The sequence below is a fragment of the Mesoplodon bidens genome (assembly GCF_964165515.1).
Source record: "Mesoplodon bidens genome assembly, chromosome: 7".
NCBI classification, from domain to species: domain Eukaryota; kingdom Metazoa; phylum Chordata; class Mammalia; order Artiodactyla; family Ziphiidae; genus Mesoplodon; species Mesoplodon bidens.
The window spans coordinates 114,007,092-114,031,020 of NC_138164.1; the positions used below are offsets into that span (position 1 = coordinate 114,007,092).

The 23,929-nt window shown below is 53.1% G+C and overlaps 1 protein-coding gene across 4 annotated transcripts; it reads right to left on the minus strand.

Annotated features, from left to right (window-relative positions):
- Window positions 1-949: 949 nt before the first annotated feature.
- On the minus strand, window positions 950-20,697 carry DHCR7 (7-dehydrocholesterol reductase). Of its 4 annotated transcripts, none has more exons than XM_081238695.1 (10): window positions 20,651-20,697; window positions 14,957-15,086; window positions 12,477-12,580; window positions 11,679-11,901; window positions 10,108-10,198; window positions 9,121-9,334; window positions 7,016-7,220; window positions 6,717-6,848; window positions 3,520-3,917; window positions 950-2,881 (listed from the first exon to the last, which is right to left on the minus strand). In XM_081238695.1, exons 2-10 carry the CDS (start codon window positions 14,981-14,983, stop codon window positions 2,806-2,808), a joined length of 1,470 nt encoding a protein of 489 aa, XP_081094821.1. In that variant the 5' UTR covers window positions 14,984-15,086; window positions 20,651-20,697; the 3' UTR covers window positions 950-2,805. The 4 variants fall into 4 exon arrangements, with proteins under 4 accessions (XP_081094821.1, XP_081094819.1, XP_081094820.1 ...); XM_081238693.1 differs by lacking the exon at window positions 20,651-20,697 and adding an exon at window positions 20,327-20,430; XM_081238694.1 differs by lacking the exon at window positions 20,651-20,697 and adding an exon at window positions 15,689-16,070.
- Between the last annotated feature and the right edge of the window lie 3,232 nt (window positions 20,698-23,929).

Below are 23,929 nucleotides of genomic sequence, written 5' to 3' on the forward strand. Positions count from 1 at the left end.
TGTGGTTCACTGGTGGACAGCCACACGTGGGCACTGAATTTCTGGTGCCCACTGAAGCCACCCCGTCCCTGCCTCCCAATCACTGTGGTCTCCCCAGGTGACACTCCAGGGCATGCTTTCGACATCTTTCCCAATAGATGTGGAGATCTGAGTCTGGTGAGGGGTAGAGTGTGGTTGTGCAGGGTGAGAACGACCTGCCCTTTCTAGAAAAGAGGTGTACGGTGTGGACTTACAGCTTGATTTTGCACATTCTATTCAACTCAGCCTCTCACCCAGAGAACCTGGCTGGGTCACTGCCTGGCCTGCCTTCTCATGATCGAAACAACACCCACATCCAGATAGGAGAGCGCCAAGAACTGGAAGAACACCCCCAGACCTCTGTCCCTCCTGGGATAGCTCTCCCTGAAGACAGCAGTGAAGCCAAGCCCATCGCCGTGGGCAGCGCATCTCCAGTGTGGACCATCCTTTCCCCCCACCACCTAGGCCAACCTCACCATGCACAAAGGTGGAGCTCCAGGCTCCCCAGTGCTTGCCCGGAGAGGGGGCACTGGGTTTCATCCACATGCAGAGGAGGCGAGGGAGGGCAGAGAAACCTACCCTATTGCACGGGGCGCCCTGCCTCACTGTGTCAGCCGAGCACGCGGAACAGAACAGGTCAAAGCGCAGCCCAGGGCTTCCCTGGTGGCGCAGTGGTTGAGAGTCTGCCTGCTGATGCAGGGGACGTGGGTTCGTGCCCCGGTCCGGGAAGATCCCACGTGCCGCGGAGTGGCTGGGCCCGTGAGCCATGGCCGCTGGGCCTGCGCTTCCGGAGCCTGTGCTCCGCAGCGGGAGAGGCCGCGACAGTGAGAGGCCCGTGTATCGCAAACAAAAACAAAAACAAAAAAAAAACAAAACAACAAAAAAAAACAAAGCGCAGCCCAGCTCCAAGATGCTAACACACGAACGAAACTTGGCAAACTGAGAGGCAGATCCAAGGTTCAAACCTAGAGCTCTCCCAGGAAATCTGGCTGAGAAACCTCACACAAGGCAAGAAAACAATAATCACCCTTATTTTTCAAACAAGGACAAAGAGGCACAGAGAGGGAAATTGCCTGGCCGTGGTCACACAGCTATTGAATAGGGAAGCCAGGGTCTGAGCTCATAGCCACCACCCTCCAGCCTCCTTAAAATGAATTCACACAGTGACTGGGAGGAAACGGCGGGGCACACCGTACTCAGCGCCATCCTAGTGGGAGTTCACTGCTCTGGCCTGGTACTCAAACCACTTGTGTGGCTGGTGACAATACAAACACCTGGGACCCCCTTTGACCCATGAGCTCCATGGGCAGGGGTGGGGCACCAGCATTGGAAAATCACAGCTCTTAAGTCGGCCCAGGTGGGCCCCAAGCTCCGATCCCCTCCCGGCTGTTCAGGAGGCCACCTGTTTTTGCTCAACCAGTTCTAGATTGAGCAGGGGAGGCGTTGCTCTGTACCTGCCCTCCCTGCCCAGGGAGCGGGGCTCCCAGCACATCCCAGTCCTCGGTTCCTGCAGGTGTGAAGCAAGCCCAGCACTGCCATCTTTGTGGCTTCTCCGTTCTCTTGTTGGGGGCAGGCGGCCAAACTGGGATTTCTTCCTTTGGCAAACAGAATGGATTCTCACACCCAGCACAAGAGTGGCCCCAATAGAGGGCCAACGGTGGGGAAAGTGTGGACCCCTCCCCTGAATCCCGTGATCGGCGCCCAAAGCTTTGAGGCAGGACCCAAGCATCTGATCCAAAGTTCCCTGGGCATTGCCTCTACACACCAGAAACTGAGCCCTTATCTATGGCCAGGCCCCATCGGGAGACAAACCACAAAGAAGTCTGAGCAGGGAAAGTTTAAAACAGGCACATCTACTTTATTGTGCTTCGCAGATAATCACGCTTTTTACAAACTGAAGGTTTCTGGTGACCCTGCATCCAGCAAGCCTACTGGTGCCATTTTTCCAATAGCATTTGCTCACTTTGTGTCTCTGTGTCACATCTTGGCATTTCTGGCAGTACTTCAAACTTTTCTTTCTATTTGTTAACGGTGATCTGTGATCAGTGACCTGTGATGTTACCATGGTCATCGTTTTGGCATTTTTTGGCAATAAAGCTTTTTTTAATCAAGGTGTATACACTGTCTTTTAAGACAATACTATTTCATACTTAAAAGAGTACAGAATCGTGTAAACCTAACTTTTTTATGCACTGGGAAGCCAAAAAGCCCGTGTGATTCGCTTTATTGTGATAACCGCTTTATTGGGGTGGTCTGGAACAAAACCTGCAATACATCCCAGATACACCTGAATAAAGAATTATTAACTCGACTAGGGCAGTAACGTCTAAAGAGAGCTGTCAAGAATACCTGCGGGGACTTCCCTGGTGGCACAGTCGTTAAGAATCCACCTGCCAATGCAGGGGACATGGGTTTGAGCCCTGGTCCGGGAAGATCCCACGTCACAGAGCAACTAAGCCCGTGCGCCACAACTACTGAGCCTGCACTCTAGAGCCCACGAGCCACCACTACTGAAGCCCACGTGCCACAACTACTGAGGCCCGCGCACCTAGAACGCGTGCTCTGCAACAAGAGAAGCCACCGCAGTGAGAAGCCCGTGCACTGCAATGAAGAGTAGCCCCCGCTCGCCGCAACTAGAGAAAGCCCGTGCGCAGCAATGAAGACCCAACACAGCCAAAGATAAATAAGTAAATTGAAAAAAAAAAGAAAACCAGAATACCTGCGGGTCAAGGAGTGTGCCCAAGGTAAGAAAACACGTGAAGGGTGTCCCCTCCCCGAGGCTGGGGTTCAGGTCTCCTTGGGGAAGCCTTGGGTGAGGCCCCCGGATGGTGTGGCCAAGTTCTCTGGGTTGCCTGGGCCAAGTCTGTAAAAGAACCAGAAACAGAAGATGCCCCTACTCATGCAGCATCCCTTAGCGCCCTTTACAGACAAATGTAACGAGGTGCACGTGCAAAGGAGAAAAGTCTGAAGGCACAGCTCACTACCGCAGAGCAGGTGATGCAGGGTGCACCTGGAGCTGAAAGGCAGTCAACTGATAACTGGCACAGCTTACGTGTCCACTTCTACTTTATTTAGCAAGAGTAAGCACAGGACTGACCACGGGGGCTGGAAGACATCCCGTTCAGTGTCGGACTCCTGCTGTCTGGGCAGCGGGCGGCTCAGACCCCAGAGAAGAAATGGCGTCATCTGCGAGCCAGCCAGGTCATCCTCCCACCCTGGGGACACTGCACAGAGAAAGCTGGTCACTTCTGCTGGTGAGAAGGCAGTTGGTGTAAGCCCCCGGAATTACACTCAGGACAAGTGCCGAGCTGTTTACATTTTTCAGGTGAGGACGCGGAGGCTCCTGGAGTGTGGAGCGGAGATTATGCTGCCCCAGCGGACCTGACTCCAGCTCTCCTCCCTCCCCCACTGGGGGCTCTCCCTGCATCGGCCCTTTAGAAGATTCCGGGCAGCAGGCGGTAAGGCACGGCAGCCGTGTAGCGCTCCCAGTCCCGGCCGTACTTGTTAGCACAGCGGTGCTCGTCCCGCAGGCAGCGGTGGGTCAGCAGGATGGCCATGTAGATGATGTAGAAGTAGGGGAGGAGGTGGCCGCCACCGCAGGCCAGGCAGTACGCCAGGCTGCCCATCAGGTCGCCGGTGTAGTTGAAGTGGCGGGCCACGCCCCAGAAGCCGGACACCAGCAGCTTGCTGCGGTGCTTCTGCTCATCGGCCGACATGAAGGAACACTCGATGACCTTGGGCTTCCTGCCCCAGATCAGGCAGCGCCCGTCCGTGCGGCGGAAAAGGTCCTTCTGATGGTTGGCCATCCGGAAGATGTAGTAGCCCAGCAGGCCCAGCAGCAGGACGCCCAGGGAGTAGCGGGTGGGCAGCTGCACAGGGTGGTACACCAGGTACAGACCCTGCAGGGCGAGCGGGAGAGGTCAGCGGGCTGAGCGGGACCGCGGGTCAGGAGCACGGCCTGCGTTCAAACCCCTGCTGTGCGCCTGACCGGCTGCCACTGACCAGCTGCCCCTGTGCCCTGCCTTGGTTTCCTCTCCTGTAAATAGAAGAGCCTGCCTCGGAGGGTTGCTGTGGGATCAGACAAATAAATATGCAAATTTGCATATCCACCTACCTACCCACCTAGCTACCTTCCTATCTATCTACACATACATACATACATACACATGTATATCATATATCATATATTATATAACAATATTAAAAGTATTATTTGAATATAACATTGTGATGGTTAATTTAATGTGTCACAATGGCTAGGCCATGGGACCCAGACACTTGGTCAAACGTTAGCTGTTACGAAGGTATTTTTTAGATGGGATTAATGTTTCCAATTAGACTGAATGAAGCAGACCACCCTCCGCAATGTAGGTGCACCTCATCTAATCAGTGGAAGGCCCTAAGAATAAAAGAATCCCTGGAATTCCACCAGCGGAAGGCCTTCAGACCCAGCTGCAATACCAACTCTTCCCTGGACCTCCAGCCTGCTGGCTGCCCTGAAGATTTTGGACTTGAATGGACAACAGCCACATAATCAAATACACACACATACGTGTGTGTGTGTGTGTGCGTGCGTGCGTGCGTGCGTGTGTGTGTGTGTGTGTGATCTATTGCTACTGTTTTGCATGCTTGGAAAATGGTGTTCACAAAATCAGGGAACCAGTGAGCCTGCAACCAGCCAAGCAGAGAAATGAGTCCAGAGGGTCCATCCAGAGGATCCGGCGTGGGGACCAGAGTCCAGAACTTCTGGCCCCCAGCCCAGGGCTCTCTCCCCTCTGCCCTGCTCACTCTGCTGTGATTTTCCTGCTTTCCCAGCGCTCTTGCTTCAGGATGCTGCACAGGGTAGTCAGCCAGGCAACACAGGCCCCGTTATCATCGCCCGCAGGACTGGCCGTAACCACTCACCACCTGCCTGTGCACATCCTGGCCAGCCTACAAGGCTTGCCAGCACTGGTCCTCTCCACCCCTGCACAACCTGTTTAAGGCAGGCCACTGCTAATCCCTCAAGTGCCCTAGAACCTGCTCTTTCCCCCACTGCCACACCTCTTCATACCTGCTTACAAAACGAGCAGGTGGGCATCTGGCCAGGCCTTCGAAGCAGCCACCCTACACAGGAGCCCGCATGCCATGCAGAGGAAAGCAGGGCTGTTCTCTGTGAGCTGGGAGGGGTGCGGGGGGCTTGATGATGAGGCCTCTCCCCTATTCCCCAACAGCCTCAGAACACAGCGGGTGCAGAAACGAAGATGCCCAGCCCTAACAAGAGGTGATGTCCGCCCTGCTTTTTCAGAGATGCTCAGGGACAAGCTCAAGGCCCCCTCCCCCGGCTGGCAGCCCTACAGAGGTGCAGACCCAGGTCCCTCGGGCTCCCCAGTCGAGGTTTCTACCCTCAGCTCTGCAGCGTGTGCTGAGGCTCTCCTGGGGACCCGGCCTGATTCATTACTCGTGGGAACTCTTCCCGGAGCCTGTGCCCCCCAACCCCCAGCATCCTCTTCTCGCCTGGAACATTCCCCTCTTGTAGGCCTCCCACCCGGTGCTGGCCTCTGATCCTCCAGCCTCCAATCGGGCGAGGCTTCCTGCCACCCCCTTGTCCTGTGTCCCAGCCACGCTGAACTGTCTTGTGCCTTAAGTGTCCCCCTCTGCCCTCCCCCCAACCCTGATATAGTCCCCGCTCCACCTTTCTGGAATGTTCTTACCCTGAGACTCATCATTTTGCTCTCAGCCTGGCTGTGGTTGCTCCGAGATGCTCTTGCTGACCCCCACCTGCTGGCTGGGGGCTCCTCCTTGGCCCTCTCTCAGGGCTCAGCACCCCACTTCCTGTCAAGCTCCCCCTCCCCGCACTGGACTGCCTGTGTCAGGGACTTTGCCTCCCCAGCTGTGAGCTCCGAGAGCGCAGGGCCCCTGCATCTCCTCCACTCTTGCGTGTAGATACTCAAAGCTTAAATACAAATGACGGAAGGAAAGAAGGCCTCTCATCCTTTCAGCATTAAGATCTGAACACACATGAATACAAATACCCACCTCCATCCACCCAGATCGCCCAAATCATTTCTTTTGACCCAAAGTTTACTCCGCATCATCTTCTTCTCTCAGTCTATGGGCTGAGTCGTGTCCCCCAGATTCACATGTTGGAGTCCTGACCCCCAGCATCCCAGAATGTGACTGTATTTGGACCTGCGCATCTTTCTTTCAAGAGGTGATGAAGGTAAAATGAGGCCACTAGGGTGGGTCCTAATCCCGTAGGACTGGGGTCCTTATAAGGAGAGGAGGTCAGGACACAGACACACACAGAGGGACGACCCTGTGAGGACACAGGGAGACGGCCGTCTACACGCCGAGAGAGGCCTCAGAGAAATCAACCCTACCGACACCTTGATCTTGAACTTCCAGCCTCCAGATGGGGAGACAATGAACCCTGTTGTTTAAGCCGCCTGGTCCGTGGTATTTGTTACAGTGGCCTATGCTGACTCATACACTAAGCCTTCTCTTCTTCCTAAAACAGGGGAGCAGCCTCCCTTCTCCAGGATCTGGCGCCACCCCACACCCCCCAAAAAACAGACATTTGGGTGAGGACAAGCCTCGGCACGTGCTCAGCTGTGTCAGCTCCGAGGGCAGCGCTGGGGGTGCCCGGGGGCCTTACAGCTCAGCGTGCTGCTGCGCTGCGCACACGTGACGGGGGGCTCCCTGCCCCCGCTCCTCACCTGCAACGTGTAGAGGTACGGCAGCCAGACGCAGTCCCCCCAGCCCAGGTACCACCCAAAATGGTCATGGCAGATGTCAATGGTTTTCAGGTACCAGGTTTCGTTCCAGAAGAAGTCCAGCACATAGATGGCCTGCAACACAGGAGCGGCCGTGTACTGACCAGGGACACGTGGGAAGGGGGCCGACCCCCTTGTAAAGGCAGCAGATTATGGTCTTTTGAAAACTATCTGGCTTTCAGGCTTCCCCAGCGCTCACCGGGTGTCAGAGCTCCCACCCCCCTGGGCCACAGAGGGGCTACCTGCAGGACGTTGACCAAGACCATGGAGTTGGTCACGTGGCCGTAGAGCTCCCGCTGCTTCGCTGCAAAGGACAGGTTGATGAGGGTCCAGGCAATGATCCCGGGGCGTCCATTGAAGAAGAGCTTGAAGTCAAACCACTTCCCAATTCGGGGGTTAAACTCAATGCCCATCATGTAGTTGTAAAAGAAATTGCCTGTGAATTTGCTTTAAAATACAAAGAACAGACGCGTGTCGTTAACGAGCGTATCTCACAGGTGGCCTACTTGGCTGGCATGGACACAGGTGCTCAGCCCAGCCTGGGTACTGCAGGCCCAAGAGAGATGACCTGGGGGGAGACCTGCCGTGAACTGCAGGGATGCAGCAAGCAGAGGTCCAGTCAGCCTCCCTCTCTCCCCGCAGACCCAGTACTTCACTCCATGTTCATCTCTGGCCCTTGAGCTGCTCACTCTGTTCCAGGGAAGGTGGGGAGATTGTATCTGTGCTTAAGCCTCCCTTGGGCCAGCACCCAGGGTCCTCCTCCCCACTCCAGGCTCCCTGGAGGCACAGCACAGGTGAGCTGTCCAACTGGCTCGACTGGACAGAGATTTTATTCTGAAAGACTCACAGGGCATTCGGGTCTCCCGTGGGCAAGTGGAGTTATAAGTGATGCCAAGGTAGATGTGAAAAAAAGCATGCTGCTTAGAGCCGGGTGCCTGGCTCCAGGGCCCACACCCATCCCTTGCTGGGCAAGTTTAATGTTTCATTACCCTGGTTACCTGACCCATAGCCCTCTCCAGGAGTGACCAGACAATCAGCCACGATAACCCATGTGGAGACCTTCATTAAGTATAACTTGCTGTACATACACAGGGATTTCTGTGCTAGTCAGAGAAGCATATTTTCGTGTCCATTTCCCTCAGTTAGGATAAGTAGAAAGAAGCCAAATATACAAAGTCTACAATAGGGGATGTGATTATAAAGCAGAGAAAATGATTTCCATGAGTCATAGAAGACCAACCTCATTATTTGATTAAAAAATCACACAAGCTCAAAGTACCACCAACCAAACACATTTCCTAAGAGTTTAGGTGTAACAGTTAAAGGAAACATACTTTATTTTCATTTGGACCCCCAAACTAAAATGTAAGCACCCCGAGAATAAGAATCTTGTTTACACCTAAAGCCCCTCTGCCTACACCTGTCTACAGGAGGAACCCAACAAACATCTCTTGATGAATGGACGGATGGAAGGAGGTGGAGAGGGAGGGATGGGGGGATAAGTGGATGGATGGATAAATGGATGGATGGATGAATGGGCTGGATGAATGGGTGCATGGGTGAATGGATGGATACAGGGAGACAGGAAGGGAGGGAGGGAGGGAGGAAGGGATGGGAGATGGTTAGATGGGTAGGTGGTTGGATGGGGAGATGAATGGATGGATGGATGGATGGGTGGATGAATGGGTGCATGGGTGAATGGATGGATACAGGGAGACAGGAAGGGAGGGAGGGAGGGAGGAAGGGATGGGAGATGGTTAGATGGGTAGGTGGTTGGATGGGGAGATGAATGGATGGATGGATGGATGGGTGGATGGGTGCACGGGTAGGTGGATGGATGGATGGATGAAAGGACGAAGAACTGGATATATGGATAGATGAAGGAGAGATGGATGCATGGTTGATAACTATCCAACCCAGAGCTCCATGAGAATGGACACCAATCAGTAGGGCTCTCCCTGGGAAGTTGTTACATGAAAGCCACTGAGAAAACAGGACCCCTCACTAAGACTGTTTCAGGCCACACTGACATTCCAGAAAAAGAGGTGATGGACTGCCTTTGCCCCCCAACCAGGAGCTGCCTTTTCCACCCCCCTGCTCCCTGACAGCCCTACACAACACGGCTCGGCCACCAAAGATGGACTCGGCCGTGTTCAACTGCATCCTCCCTAAGGTGGGAGAAGCCACCCAGACATTTGGAAAGGATGCTTCCCAGAGCCCACCAGGTTCCCTGAAGCTCCTCCTTCAAGGATTCTCAATCCTCAGGGCTCTGCAACCTCCCAGCCCAAGGTAACAGAAAAAGGCACCTACTCTCCATCTTGGGCTCGACCGGCCGCTGAGGACGTACCAGTCTCGGGCATCGGTGGGGAAGAAGTAGCCCTTGATCATGGCGAAGGTGGAGACAGCGTAGCCCAGAATGTTGGCACACCAGAGCAGCGGGATCCAGTTGTCAAAGATGACGGTGGGAGAGAAGCAGGCGAGGAGGTAGGAATTAACAAACCAGAGGAGATGCGTGATGAGCCAGGCTTGCAGGCCGTTGATCTCATACTTGTGGACGATTCCTGCAGAGGGTAGAGGGGGGAGTGGAGGCGTTTTCCCAGCTGTAACAGCTCCTGGCTCCGGCCCTACCGCCTTTCTGGGCGTCAGCTGCCAGGGTCCCCAGACCCCAGGCTTGACAGCCAGTCAGCTGCTGCTGCAATTTGGGCCCCTAGGGTCAAAATGCCAGCGGCACACCTCACGTTGTGAGCCGGGGAATAACCGCTCCTGCTTGCTGAGTTCCTGGAAGGGTGAGAGAGTGCAGAATGTCAGGAACCAGCCAGAGGCTGAGTCACCAGCCTGCAGTTTGCCGGAGGCTGGGGCTGAGCCACAGCAGAAGCTGACGAGCATCCCCTAGGGTACCTGGCGGGGGGCCCAGCAGCCTCCCTGAGGGACCAGGTGCTCTGTGTGTGCTGGGGTGGGGTCTCAGTGACTGTGGGGAATGAATGGGCCAGGCAGCCCCACCATTAAGGGCCCCTTAACAAAAGCCCCGCCCCACCAGGTGCCCCTGGGGGACTCGAAGCGTGGCCGCCGGGGAGATGCTCCGTGATTCCAGCTACACAGCCAGTGTGGGGCAGGGCGCATTCCGTTCCCTGATTGAGAAGGTGACTTCCCACCTCGAATCTGGGGCGGTCCCGGGGTGTGGAAATTCCCAAGCAAAGTTTTTACTTTGCCGGGGGCAGCCTTTGGGATGGAAGCTGCACGGGGGCGGGGGCGGGGGTGGGGGGGAGGCCCCGTGAGATGAAGGGAGGGCAGAGCTGGCACAGGTGGTGGGGAGCAGGGGCGGAGCCCAGCTTACCTGCGGGAGTCATGGCGCCTTCCTGAACGCCCCCCACGTAGCCCGGCAGAAACTTGTGGCAGATGTCAGGAAGCAGCATGTACAGAAGCACCTGAGACACAGAGGTTTTCAGCTAAATTCCCTGTGAGCTGGAGGGCCTTGCTGTGCTTCGACACAGCCTTCCTTTATTAACCGAGATGATAAATGGGAAGGCACCGAAGGAATGCGAGAAAGCCTACTCATAGCCAGTTATTTCTTCCAGAAGAGTTTACAGCTCCGGGAGCTCTGGTTGCAGGCTGACTGTGGGCTTTGAAGAGGGCCCTGAACAGGAAACTCATCATTACTCAGAGCACCCAAGCCGTCTCCCCACGGGACACTCCCCTCGGGAGAACCCACTGGTTCGCATTCTGTACGACTCACCCTTTCAAAGTGTTCACCGAAGTGTTCAGTGCACCCCCAAGCTCGTGCAACCCTCCCCAATGTCTAATTATACAACAGTTTCAGCCCCCCAAAAGGGAACCCCACACCCACAAGCAGTCACTCCCCTCGGCCCCTGCCCACCGGCCCCTGACAACCACTAACCCACTTTCTGTCTCTATGGATTTGCCTATCTTGGACTTTTCATATAAACAGAATCAGACAGGATTTGTCCCTTTGTAGCTAATTTCTTTCACTGAGCATCCTGTTCTGAAGGTCGATCCACGCTGCAGCCTGTGTCAGACCTTCATTCCTTTCTATGGCACAACGCCATCCCGCCATGTGGATGGACCACACTGTGTGTATCCATATCTGTCGATGGACATGTGGGCTGTTTCTGCCTTTAGACTACTGTGACTCTCGCTGCTCTGGATCACTTTTTACCCAAAGGGACCAAGAGACCTGAAATGAGAGGGAATCTGAAGCCCAAAAGCTGGGAATGTGGGGAGAAACAGCTAGTAGTGGTCAAAGCCTTCCTTCAGGTCAGGAAACCCCGGGACAGGAAGGGGGGGCATCTCACAGCACCGTTTCCCTGGAAACCTCCTGGGTTCAGATAATAAACACCACCTGCTCACCCAGTTCATGGTGCAGACAGCCTTCTGATGAACTCCTTCTGGTTGGGAGGCCAGTGGGATCACAGCAGAGCCAAGGCTGTCCTTGGACAGGTCTGTGCAACCACCTGCTGGGGACACAGCCTTGGCTTTGCTGAGACCGAGAGCGGCCCTTTGGGGCTGGGTGCTCCTTCCCACAGGCAGCCCTAGGATAAGCTTCCCATGGTGCATATGGGGCTTCCCTGGTGGGCCACGCCCTCACGCTCTCCCACGGGGTCTTGCTTCCTGCTCAGCAGGTCCCTGCAGGGCTGGGCACAGCCCTGAACCTCGAGGAGGCTCAGCCAAAAGCGAGTCGGACACTGAAATGCCACCAGGTGCCCTTGATCTGAAGACAAAGTGAAGTCTCTCAGGCTGCAGGTGATTCCCTGCTGGGTCCCGGGAATGAGAATGCCAGTGTGAGCCAGGACTCCACCCCTGACAAGGGGCCAGGACTATTCCAGCAGGAGGGGATGCTCTGCAGAGGCGGAGCCCTGAGCACGGTGGCCGGTGGCCGGGAGGGCTGACCTGGAATGTGACCCACGCCACGTAGATCTGGGCCGCTTTCGTTGTCACAGGTGGCGTCTTGGCCCAGATGTCCGAGAGTCGAGCCCGCCCGGTGGCGATGTCCGCCAAGGGGGCCGTCAGGGAGCAGCTGTACTGGTCGCAGGCCATGATGAAATAGTACACGATGAAGGGTGCAAACAGCAGCAGGAAGATGACGCCTGCCAAGGAAAACCAGTCCACCTCCCTGCGGGGCAGACGGACGGTAGGAGGTCACGTGGCACCCTCCTGACCCTCGGACCTGACGCACGGGATGCTGTGCTCCACGCGCAAACGCGCCAGCGCTCCCCAAGAGAAGGTTGTCGGCTCGCCGTGCAAAGGTCCCCGCTGCCTGGGGAAGGCACCCCACTTGCATGCCCCACTGTAAGCAGTCTGAAGGCCGACAGACCCGTGGGCACCCCCAGAGAGCCCAGGGCCCAGGACCCGAAAGGCAGAAGGCCTTTCACAACCCAGGTGGCCGGAGGCTTCCCGTTCTGGGCCATGGGGGACATGCACCAAGTCCCCAGCACTCTATGGCTCGAGAGCCATGACCCCCATGTGCTACACAGTGAGGGCGGTACAAGGGCACCAGCTGTCCTTGGAATCAGTTTTTAGTTTCTTCTTCTTGTAATGCCTCACTCTCTAAAAGGGGAAACTGCTACTAATGATAGTCTTGCTGATAAAAAGAATTTTTTAAAGAGGTTCACAAAATCCCAAAGGCTGGCAACCTCTCACTGAGATCCCGCTTTACTTTCTAGCTGGGAAGATGGGTGAGAGCCTTACCAGGCACGGCCCCACTGCCCTTGGGTCGCAGCCTTGCCGGAGGTGACGCTGCCAGGACTCTTGGTTTTGGGATCGTTGGACTGCGATTTTGCAGCCATTGGGCCCTGAGGGAAGGAGACACCCCATTCAGATCGTCCCGTGACAAACGGACAGTGCACCTCCCTGCCACTGTTCACAGGCCCCACAGGGCTGGCCTCCTTCATTCACCTACTCATTATCTTGTCCTGGATGGGAGATTCCAGCCAGGGAAGGGATCAGTGCATCTTAGACTCACTCCTGGAACCCGCAAGAACCTCCCACATGGCCCGACTTCTGCTCTTGCTTCTCTCAATTCATTTTCCAACGACAGCGCAACATCCTTCTTACTAGGTGAACCCGGGTGCCTGTGGCTCAGAGCCCTCCCACGATGTGCTCCTGCCTCCCCTCCCCCCCCCACTCTCCCTTCATACCCTCTGCTCCAGGCACAAGGTCTCTACTGATCCTTTTCTTTTAATTTTATTTATTTATTTTTTATAAGCAGGTTCTTATTAGTTATCTACTTTATACATATTAGTGTATACATGTCAATCCCAATATCCCAGTTCATCACACCACCACCACTACCCCCACCTCCCCTGCCACTTTCCCCCCTTGGTGTCCGTATGTTTGTTCTCTACATCTGTGTCTCTATTTCTGCCTTGCAAACCGGTTCACCTGTACCATTTTTCTAGATTTCCCTACCAATCCTTAAATGTGGTTTATCTTGTTCATGACACCTGCTACTTCTCAGCTTAGCACACGCTTTACAGGTCTCCTCATTCAGGTCTCATATAAAATGTCCCCTCCTCAGTATATGACTTTTTATTTTTCCTGGAGTTAATGGTTGCCTCACTTTTTCCATTTTCTAAGGTTTCTACGCATCTATCACTAATTTTTTTTTCTGAATGCTCTAACAGACCTATCATACATATTAATAATTTTTCTACATACTCCAACACAATTTATCATTTCCATTCCTCTCTCCCACCCATAGCCACTCATCTTGTACCAACATACAAGCCAACCAGTGGTCATAATATGGGGGAAGCAGTGACATCCCCACATCTAGAACAAGTTCACAATTGTCAAGGTTCAAAATACCAGGCATTAAAGAAAAGGTGATCTTAAAAGCTTTCAGAAAAAATCCAGGATTAAGAATCATGCTAGCAGCAAGCTGGATTCTAGAAAACAAGGGTGGAAAACTTAAAATTCTGACGGAAACTTTTTTCAACCTACAATTCTATTCCCAGGTTAACTATTATTCAGAGAAGACACAGGATCCAAGAAAGCTGCTAAAGAAATGCCCAGTGAAAGGACAAGAGGAAGTCCCAAGATAACAGCTGTGCAGTGGACCAGACAGTAAGTAACCAGTCCACACTGGCACAAGATGAATGGCTACAGGGGTGAGGGAGGAATGGAAATGACACATTTTGTTGTGTTAGAGTGCGTAGGAAAATTATTGATATGTAGGATGGCTCTGTTAAAACATGCAGAAAAAAAATTAGTGATAGATACATAGAAACCTGAGTATATGGAAAAAGTGAGGCAACCATTAACTCCAGAAAGTTTAAAAAGCCATATAAAGGGGGGAAAAAACCCAAGCCATAATGATAGTACATTACTTGGCTTAACAGTAAATAATAATAACTTTGCCAGAACCATGTAAACTCTGATTATTGACTGACTACTAGATGTATAGAAGGAAACGTGTAAAGTTGGGAGTGCTGAAAGGAAATGGTTTAGATAGAAGCAGGTAAAAACAACACAAAAGTAGCTAAGAGGATGACAAGTATTTGCTTCTGGGAAGTGAGACTATAAGATGAGTTACAGAACTGTTCACTTTACATATAAGCCTCTTGACACTGATTTTATTCTAAATGCGAACATGAGTTACTTTAATACAACTGTATATTCATGTACAGGTTTTCAATAATGAAAAGCGCAGCCACATCACTGAATTTAATTCACACAGGTTAGTTTATGGAGCATCTATGATGGACGAGGCAAGCTGAAGAGTTCTTTATGGGCGGGGACCACCCATCCTTACAGCCCCAAAACACAGAATGCCGAGCCTGGTAATAGCAGTTACTCTGATCTAACATGCTGGAAAATTGCAAAAGGGCCAGAAATGTATAGGCTGAGAACTAAATGTGGAAAGCCAAAAGGAAGAAGCATATCTCCTAGGGATTAAAACAAGCCCAAATAATTATTCTGAGCTTATAATAGCATTCATTCACCTCTCTGTCATAAGCACTGAATTTTTAATAAAGGTGTAAGTAACATCCTTGGCAGTAGATGGCTGAAAATAGGGCACAGGGTGGTATTCTGGATGTAATTTATTTTTTTTGCTAAGAATCAGACAAGAATTGATACCAAGAGCTGATGGACCAGCTGCCTTTACTTTTCCAAAGCTGAAAAGTCACTGCCTTTGCCCAGGAGCAGCAATGCTGAGATGGGCTTACCTCCAACCTCTTATCAAGCGGTTTCATGGCAGAACGCAGGTTTTCCTTCTTGAACTGCCCCCTTTCAAGTCGCTAGATTCCCACACTCCACAAGGCCTGCTTGATCCTTTTCAACCCGCTGAACGAAGTCCTGCAGGGGACACGAAGAGACTCAGGGAGACACAGGGAGATAAGGACCCAAGTGATATTTTCTCGAGGCCCACCGTTGGAACCAAGTGAAAGGTGCAAGCTCAGCGCCCAGGGGTTCAAAAGCACAAGAGGCCCCCACAGATGGGGATCCCCCAGGATAAGGCAATCTTATCACGCAGCTTCTCTGCCTGGCACCCACACTGTCTGCCAAAGAGTAAGCACTGATTCACAACGGGCAGCGCTGGATGGAGGGCTTCATGGAGGAGTTGTCTTGCAGATGAGCCTTAGCACGGCAGACACAGAGCTGGTGAGCAGCAACGAGCCAAAGCTGGCTTCTTTGCAGACTCACACCAGGCAGCGCACATGCCTCTGAACCGTTTCTACAAGCCATTTGTGCCATCGACCTGGACCAAGCCCCGCTGGAGCTTGCACATTCCCACTGCACGTTCTAGGAGCCAGTGAGATCCCAAGAATACAGGGCATCACTGACAGTAATCTGGGCTCGGAGGCTGGTTCTCAGCAGACTTACTGGACCTGTGACCTTCCTGAGTGTCTTGGGGCATCAAACCCCTCCCCACCCCCACAACACACACAAACACACACCAGGTTCTGCGCTTGTTGTTAAAGCTTGATAAAGGAGGTTTCGTGTCCACACCCGGGAAGGAGCCAGGGAAATGCCTGGGGGCTTTCTGGCACCCTGGTCAGCTCCCTGGATCGGATTTTGAGTTCCACGGGCCAAAGATAAAGGGACGTTTCTCCTGAGGGTTTGGGATGATGCAGTGTGAGTGCCTGACAGTAAGCATCCATTTCAAAAGCCATCCACCTTGAATAAACACACAGCCACCAGTAGAACCACCAGGTAAGGACCAAGGCGTCCCCCAACCCACGAAGGGTCCTCATTCAGGAAGTCCGGGGTAACCTAGCGACTGACAGCTTGAGTAACCGCGCTGCTCCCTTCCCACACCCTAATTCCTGTTCCTATGCTTTAAATTCACCAATAAGGAGTGACCCCGTGAAACCCTAGACACCCCGCCCTCGTGCCCTCATAAAGGCAGAGCCCAGCCCCACACCCGCATCCTCTTTCTACCCACAATCTGGCTGCATGTACCCACAGGACCTGTGAGCAATAAATCTCGTTCCTCAACGTTCCATGATGGTTTTAGCTGAAGGCGTCCTGCAATCATAAGAACCTCAAGGGCCAGTCTGGCCACTACGTGGCCCCGGCGGGGGAGACGTCTGCGGGTTCCTCACAGCAAAGCGGTCCGGGTGAGTGTCTCCAATGTTCTATAGCTGAGAACATCACCATCGACAGCTCGGGGTCCACACAACAGAAGGCTTAAGCCCCGTGGCAGTTCTTTCGGCATCTTGAGGGTTTGGTATTTGGAGATGCATCAGAGACCCAGGACCATGGCAGGGATGGGATGGCATGGTGAACCCCCAGGAGGCCCAGATGTCACCCTCAAGGCTGCAAGTTCTCCGCTAGGCTTGGTTTCCTCATCCGCAAAGTAACTTACTCTGTCGGGTAAATGAGGTCAGGGGGCCAAGTGCTCAGAGCCCTACCCAAGCCCCATCAGAGTCCGCCCCAGAGAGTCGGCTACTGCCGACACCGCCACCAGCACCACCCAGGCCTCAGGAAGGCTCAGCGGGGCTCACGCAGGGCATCGGGGTGAAGTTTGCCCTGGCAGAGGTCTAAGGGGGAGGCACCTGCAAGGCCCAACCCCAGAGGGTTCTGTTACCCACTGCACAGCTCATCACTCCTCAACGTAGTGGTTTAAAACAACAATCTTTCGGGACTTCCCTGGCGGTCCAGCGGTTAGGACTCCATGCTTTCACTGCTAAGGGCACAGGTTCAATCCCCAGTCGGGGAACTAAGATCCCACAAGCTGAGGGGTGCGGTCAAAACAAAACAAGCAGTCTTTCGTCCTCTTTCATTGTTCCCGTGGGTTGGGAATCTGGGGAGGCTGGCTAAGTAGCTATGGCCTGGGGTGTCCCGGAGCGGCGGCTCATCACGTGCTCACTCAGTGTGGGCTAGCTTGGGCTTCCTCCCAGCATGGCGGACTCAAGGCAGTGGGAGGAGGTGCCCAAGCTGCCTTTTCTGCCCCACGTCAGCCCAGCACATTCATCTGGCTACAGTGAGTCACAAGCCCACCAGCTTTCAAGGGGAGGGGAAGCAGGCTCTGACTCCTGATGGGGAAGCAGCATGGTATTAAAAGAACGTGAGATATTGGATGATACAACCTATCACAGGGGGCGACTATTTATTGAGCATCTACCAAGCTCCAAGCACCCATTAGCTCATACAATTCCCACCCCAATCCTGGAGTTGCCGTCATTAGGCCCATTTTACAGATGAGGGGGTTGAGGCGAGGAAAGCGGAGCAAGTTGTTAGCACAGACCTACAGGGACGGAGCTGGGTCTGTGGGCACGCCACCCTCTGTGACACACTTGGGAGGCCGTGGAGACGAAAGCCAATCTTTGAGTGCTGTGCCAGGTACTATCCTAACATACATACAGAAACATTTAGTTGGAATGTTATCGGAACAGCAGGGGTTCTGTTTTGGAAATTTGTTAGTCCAAGGAGTGGTAGACACTGAAAAATACAGACATGCCCCAACTTGGACTTAAAGGAATGATACAATTCAGAACCAGTGAGAGTTGGGCAGCTGCTCTCCTGGTAGGAGAACAGTTCCAGAGGCCAGGTAGACCTTCAGGGTGACCCAGCATTTACTTGTACGAATTTATCCTGGGACACATGCAGATGGCTGTGTAAACCCACAGGTGCGAGAAACACTGACACACCGGTACAGTGAAATACTCAGCAACTGTTAAAAAGAATGAGCTTAACATGGAAAAAAGTCCCCTGGTATGTTACAGCACAAGGGCAAGCTGCAAGACAGTCTATCACTAAAAAGCTATTCAAAAAGCCATATACCAAAACCCTCAGTAGTGTGGGACATCCACGTGGGCTTTCCCCCCTCCCTTTCCTAGTTTTTCTAGTGGACACTTGTATAATAAAATAATTTAGCAAGGATGAAATGAGTTGTTGTAACAGCTCTTGGAGTCCTTAGATCCACAATTCTGGGAACATCTGTGGCTCTCTCCGGGGTCAGGGAGGTCATCTGCTCTCAAGGCATAGGGGAGTGATTTCGGGGGTCATTCTTGGGTTTACCTGCAGCTTTTTTGCATCCCCCCAGCCCTCTGCCGATGGTGTGGTCACTCCCTCAACTGGCACATGCAACTCACAAGCCTCAGTTGCCAAATGCAGAGGCTGCTCTTGGCTCTTTCCAGTGCTTGGCACTGGACAGCTCTGGCCTGACTTCCCTGGGGAGGGTTGAGGTCCTGGCTGGGGCACGGCAACCCGCTCCTGGGGTGCTTCTGAGGCCTCCAGAAATACGTGTGAGCCCTGGAAGGAAATTCCAGAAACGCTGACCTCTAATTCTAAAGGGTAAACTGCAGCTTTGACTGCAGATACAGGGTTTCTGGGTTTTTTGTTGTTTTTGTTGTTTTTTTGTTTTGCGGTACGCGGGCCTCTCACTGTTGTGGCCTCTCCCGCTGCGCAGCACAGACTCTGGACGCGCAGGCCCAGCCGCTCCGCAGCATGTGGGATCCTCCCAGACCGGGGCACGAACCTGTGTCCCCTGCATCGGCAGGTGGACTCTCAACCACTGCGCCACCAGGGAAGCCCTAGGGTTTCTGTTTTTTGAAAGTTGCAAAATATACACTCACTGTAACACCATCACTTCAACATAAGTTTGAAAGTCAGACAACAAATCCCCTCAATCCAGTCCCTGGAGTCACCGAATTTTGCTGTGTATTCTCCGGATTGTCTCACGAGCTACTTGTCACACGATACACACCCACTCTCCCTCCTTTTTTTCCCCCAAAATTCGTTTACCTCTAAATTCTTTTGTAAGTTTGCTTCTTCACTTTCTCTTATCTTAGAAAGCAGCTTTCTACTAGGTAGATTTTCTACATAAACAGGTAGATCTGCTGCATAAATCTGCCACTATTTTTTTTTTTTTTTTTTTTAGCAGCAGTTACATAAAAGGATTTTGTGGGAAGTTTTCCAAGAATTAATTGTGCATGGTTGTTTCTGCGTTTCTGCCTGGCAAACCGTCCTGGTTTTTGAGTGGCGAGTGTCCTACAGGTGGGGTAACTCCATCCTCCTCAGGCCTGTTCCTGCCACCTTCCTGGGGACCTTCAAGGTGCCTGGGGCTGCTCAACCACCACCTGGCCTCTGCAAACCCCAAGCTTCTCAGCTTCTCATCCCCACCCCCATCCCCAACTAAATGCAGGCATTGCCGATGGGGCTCTTCCCCCGAAACCAAAGTCATGTCGCCGGTATCTCTGGGTTTGAACCCCGGCTCTGCCGCTAAGTACATGACTCTACATGTCACTTCACCTCTCGGGAGCCTCAGTCTCCTCATCTGTAAGATGGGGGCGATGCCAAGTACACAGGTTGCTCTGAGAATTAAGGTCAAAGCACCCAGCCCAGTGCCGGACACTCAGGAAACACCGAGTAAATGACAGGTCTCTCACACCACTTTTGATAAAACACGATTCCTCATTTCCAACTTTCCTGTCTCCTTTCTTTACCTTTTGTCGGGAATCTCACCAGAGCAATTCCTACCCTTAAAAACCTTTTTCATAAAATTATAAAATGTCCAGGAAAGAGGCAATACATCATTATTTAAGTTAGTCGGGAAGGCTGGAAAAGAAAAGAGGGCGCGTTTGGTCTTTTGTGAGCACTCCCTGCCCTGACCGCCGTGCATCGACCCCCCCCCCCCCCGCCATTAATCTATTCCTAGTAAAGCAATTCAGAGTCTCCTGCTACCTGCTCCCACCTTCTCGGTGACCAAAGACAAATTATACGCGTTTTCTCAACAGAAAACTGCATCCGCTCACGCGGGGCACCCGAGGAAGGAACCGGCCCACCCGGCCCAGGAAGCCCCACCTGGCTCCGCCCCGCCCCGGCTCCCCCGGGATCTCCCGACCACCGGGGGACGGAGCATCTCCGAAAGGTCGTCTTCGAGTGGCCAACCTGCGCCCCTAGATCTCCGGCCTCTGCTCACCTGCACGCACCCCTGCCCACCTGAGCACGCATCTCCTCCTCGCCAGAGCACTAGCCCCCCTCCACGCTCCTGCGCGCCCATCCCACCCCTGACCTGCGCACGCCCCCGGATCTGCTCGCCCCCCCGCTACCCTGCGCGCGTCTCACATTTGCGCAGCTGGCCCGCTTACCTGAGCGCCAGTGTCCGCCCCCGGCTCCGCACCCGCTCCTACCCGGGCTCTCCAAGCCGGTCGCCCCGAGATGTGGCGTAATAGCAGATGACCAATTGGAGACGGGCCCTGTGAGGCCCGGCGCCCCCGCGCCCCGCGATTGGCCGCGGCGCCTCGCCCCACCCCCTGGGCTGACTCCGGGCCACCACGCGCTCCACTCTGCAGCCGCGGGGCGCGAGATTGACGGCTGAGGGCCCGCCCTGCGTACAGCCTCTCTAAGGGCCGGGGAGCCCCGCCCAGGCTGGGGGGGTGGGAAGGGGGGTGGGGAGGGGGGTTCGTCCCCACCGGTGGTCGTGGGCAAGCGGCTTAGCTCCCCAGCCTCAGTTTCCTCTTCTGCCAATGGGGTCTCAAAGGCGCGCAGCCCACGCTGTGCCTGTGGTGTACAGATTGCCGGGTCCACAACAACCCACAAAACAGACCAAAATCCCTGCTCTTGGGGCGCACGCGCGGTAGTGGTGGTGCGTAATCAAGAAACAATCAGGTAGGCATAGAGGGTGTCAGATGGTGGAAAGTGGTGTGGAGAACATCAAAGCAGGGTGTGTGGGTAGCAGTTTTATTCAGGGGTGTCAGGGAGAGCCCGCCGCTAGGAGGCCACCACAGGCCTGTTCCTACATCACTGAGAACTTGACTTTTCTGAACTGTGTCAGCCTCAAGGACACCACCAGCTGTTCTCAGAACAATAGCTGCTGGCTGCTCGCTGTAACCTTGAAAGGCTCAAGGTCTCCTCTTGTAACTATGCAACCACGTTGGGCCCCAACCAATCCTTGCTTAACAAGCACTCTTCTTGCCAACTGCAATTTCGATTCTTGACAAACAACTTTTCTCATTTTGGGGGGTTTCGCCTTTAGAAGCCTCTCCCATTTTGCAATTTTAATCGCTTCTTTTTTTTTTTTTTTTTTTTTGCGATACGCGGGCCTCTCACTCTTGTGGCCCCTCCCGTTGCGGAGCACAGGCTCTGGATGCGCAGGCTCAGCGGCCATGGCTCACGGGCCCAGCCGCTCCGCGGCATGTGGGATCTTCCCAGACCGGGGCACGAACCCGTGCCCCCTGCATCGGCAGGCGGACTCTCAACAACTGCGCCACCAGGGAAGCCCTTAATCGCTTCTTGAATCAGCGTCTCCTGGGCTCTAATCCTCAGTTTGCCTCAAATAAAACTCTTCTATTCCTTTTGTAGGTTGGTTTATTGATTATTACTGTGGACAGCAGGAATGGCCAAGCCTCCTTCATATACCCCTGCCCTTGCAAGGGCATGACCTTGGGTTGGGCAGCTGTGCAACCCAGGCAGCCCCTGGAGGGGAGGGCAGCTGAAGGTGTCTGCTGCTGACCCCAACTTCCAACATCTGGGGCATCGGCTTACTGGCAGAGGGATCTGGATGGCCATCTCTGTGTCCCTCACAGAGACATGTTTTTCCCCTGTCGTTTTTTATTTTGAAAATGTCCAACATGCAGACCAGTTGAATAAATAGTTAAGTGAACACCCACATACTTAGATTCAGCAGCCGTCAACAGTTTGCCATATTTAACTTCTCTCTCTCTCTCTCTCTCTCTCTCTCTCTCGCTCTGTAGGTGTGTGTATCCCCTCCTCCCCCCCCCCACTAATTAGCTACAGATGATACCTCCCTCCTGAATATTTCAGTATCCACCTCCTAAAAACAAGGACATTCTTCTACTTTACCAAAATAGAATGAGCACACGCTGGAAATTTAACCTCCATTCAATGCTATTGTCTAATATATTACCCATATTCAGCTTCCTGCAATTGTCCCAATCATGTTGTTTGTTGCTCATTTTAAAAAAACCCAGGATCCAATCGGGGAACCACACTGTGCATGTTGCTCCTCAGCCTGCCTTCACTACACCACTGCACCAGCAGGGCTTTCTATTTTGTCTTAGTGTCTCTTTTCCGTCCTTGACAATTTTGAAGAGTCAGGGCTGGCTTTTCACAGCAAGTCTCTTGATTTGGTTTGGCTGTTTTCCTTGTCCTTGCTTTTAGGTTACGCATTGTGGGGCAGGACGATATACTACCCAGATGTCCTATCTTCATGCATCATAGCAGGAGGCAACACGATGTCCCTTTGTCCCTTTGTTGATGGTAAGTTTGATCGTGTGGTTCAGGTGGTATCGCCAAAAGTCTCCATTTTTCCTTTCATGATTAACGAGTAAGCTGTGGAGCGATACTTTGAGACTGTAAATACACTGCTCACAAATAACCCTCGGTCCAATTATCTAGCATTTAATGATGACTCTTGCCTGAACCAAACTTCTTGATGCAAAAAGGGTGATCTTCCTCATCCGTTCAATATTTATTAGTTGGCATTTTTCTGTAAAGAATTTCCCTCTCTTAATTTTTTGTCAGTATGGACTAATAGATGTTTTGCTCATTGACTTACGATCCTGTACTGTCACTTACTTTTTTTAAAAGTTCTCCTATTGTCCCATACTTGGCCAGTGGGAACCCCTCCAAACTGATTCTTTCTTTTCAAATAACTTGTTCCCATCATTTCTGGAGAACGTCCTTAGTTTCTGCTCCAACCAGACATTGGAGGATTTGCTCCTTCCCTGCCCAAGGCCTAGAATCAGCCATGGTTGGCAGGAGATATTTGAGCATACTGGAAAGAACTGAGGTATTTCTAGCAATGAAAACTGCCCCAAAGGGTCAAAGTGAGGATTAAATGAATGAACATATAAACATTTTTGTGGTTTTCTGAAGTTTCCAAATTGAAACTCATGAACAAGCATTACTTTATAAACAGGATACAAGTTTGTCTGAAATATGAAAACGTGTACAGTATGTATGGCAGAGGTAGCATTGCAAACCAGTAGAAAAGGATGGCCTATTCCATCAACGATGGTCAGCCAGCTACTTATTCACAAGGGGAAAAATATGAATTCCTACACTAAGGGGACTAAAGGGTGAAATGTGAAAACAAAACCTGAAAAAACTGCTGGTAGTGAATAGGTTCAAATGCTTCAGAGAGGAAACTGTGTAACATTTAGTAAAGTTGCACAAATGCATATCCTACGCCTGGCGCCTGGCGAGGCGCAGGTAAGTGCAGCTCCAGGGGAAACTGGCAACGGTAGGCAGAGAGAAACTAGTTGCCCTCACACGGGATGCATTACAGGAATGAAAATAGCAGTGCGCGTGTGTGCTGGCACAACGCTGCTAACTTAAATGTCCGCCCGTTATGAACGGATAAAGTGGGCTTTATTCCCACAGTGCAGTGACAAATGCAGACATAACCAAAAGAACGTAATTAATATCACGGGGGAAAATAAAATTGCACAAGCGTATTAAGATGCAGTTTGCGGGGACGTATGGGGGCACGCGGGCGGGCCGGCCCCTCTCCACCTGCGCTCCAGGACTTGGCGACCGTCCCACCTGCCCGGTCAGAGTCGGGGCGGCGCGGGCGGGGGTAGCGCGCTTGCACCCTTGCCGAGCACTCGCGGCTCCGCGGGCCTCCCTCCTGCGCAGGCGCGGCGGGGAGCTCCGCGGGCTGGGCGGGGCGAGGGCGGGGAGACCTGGGCGGGGCCTGACGCTGGGGCTCTGCGGCCCTGTCCCTGCAG

Bases quoted from the DNA above. Each gene is read 5' to 3' on its own strand.
- DHCR7 (XM_081238695.1), bottom strand. From the start codon at position 14,983: ATGAAACCGCTTGATAAGAGGTTGGAG. The intron at 12,581-14,956 runs GTAAGCCCATCT...TCCTTCCCTCAG, and splicing joins CGCTTGATAAGAGGTTGGAG to GGCCCAATGGCTGCAAAATC. The intron at 11,902-12,476 runs GTAAGGCTCTCA...TCTGCCCCGCAG, and splicing joins GGGCAGTGGGGCCGTGCCTG to GGAGGTGGACTGGTTTTCCT.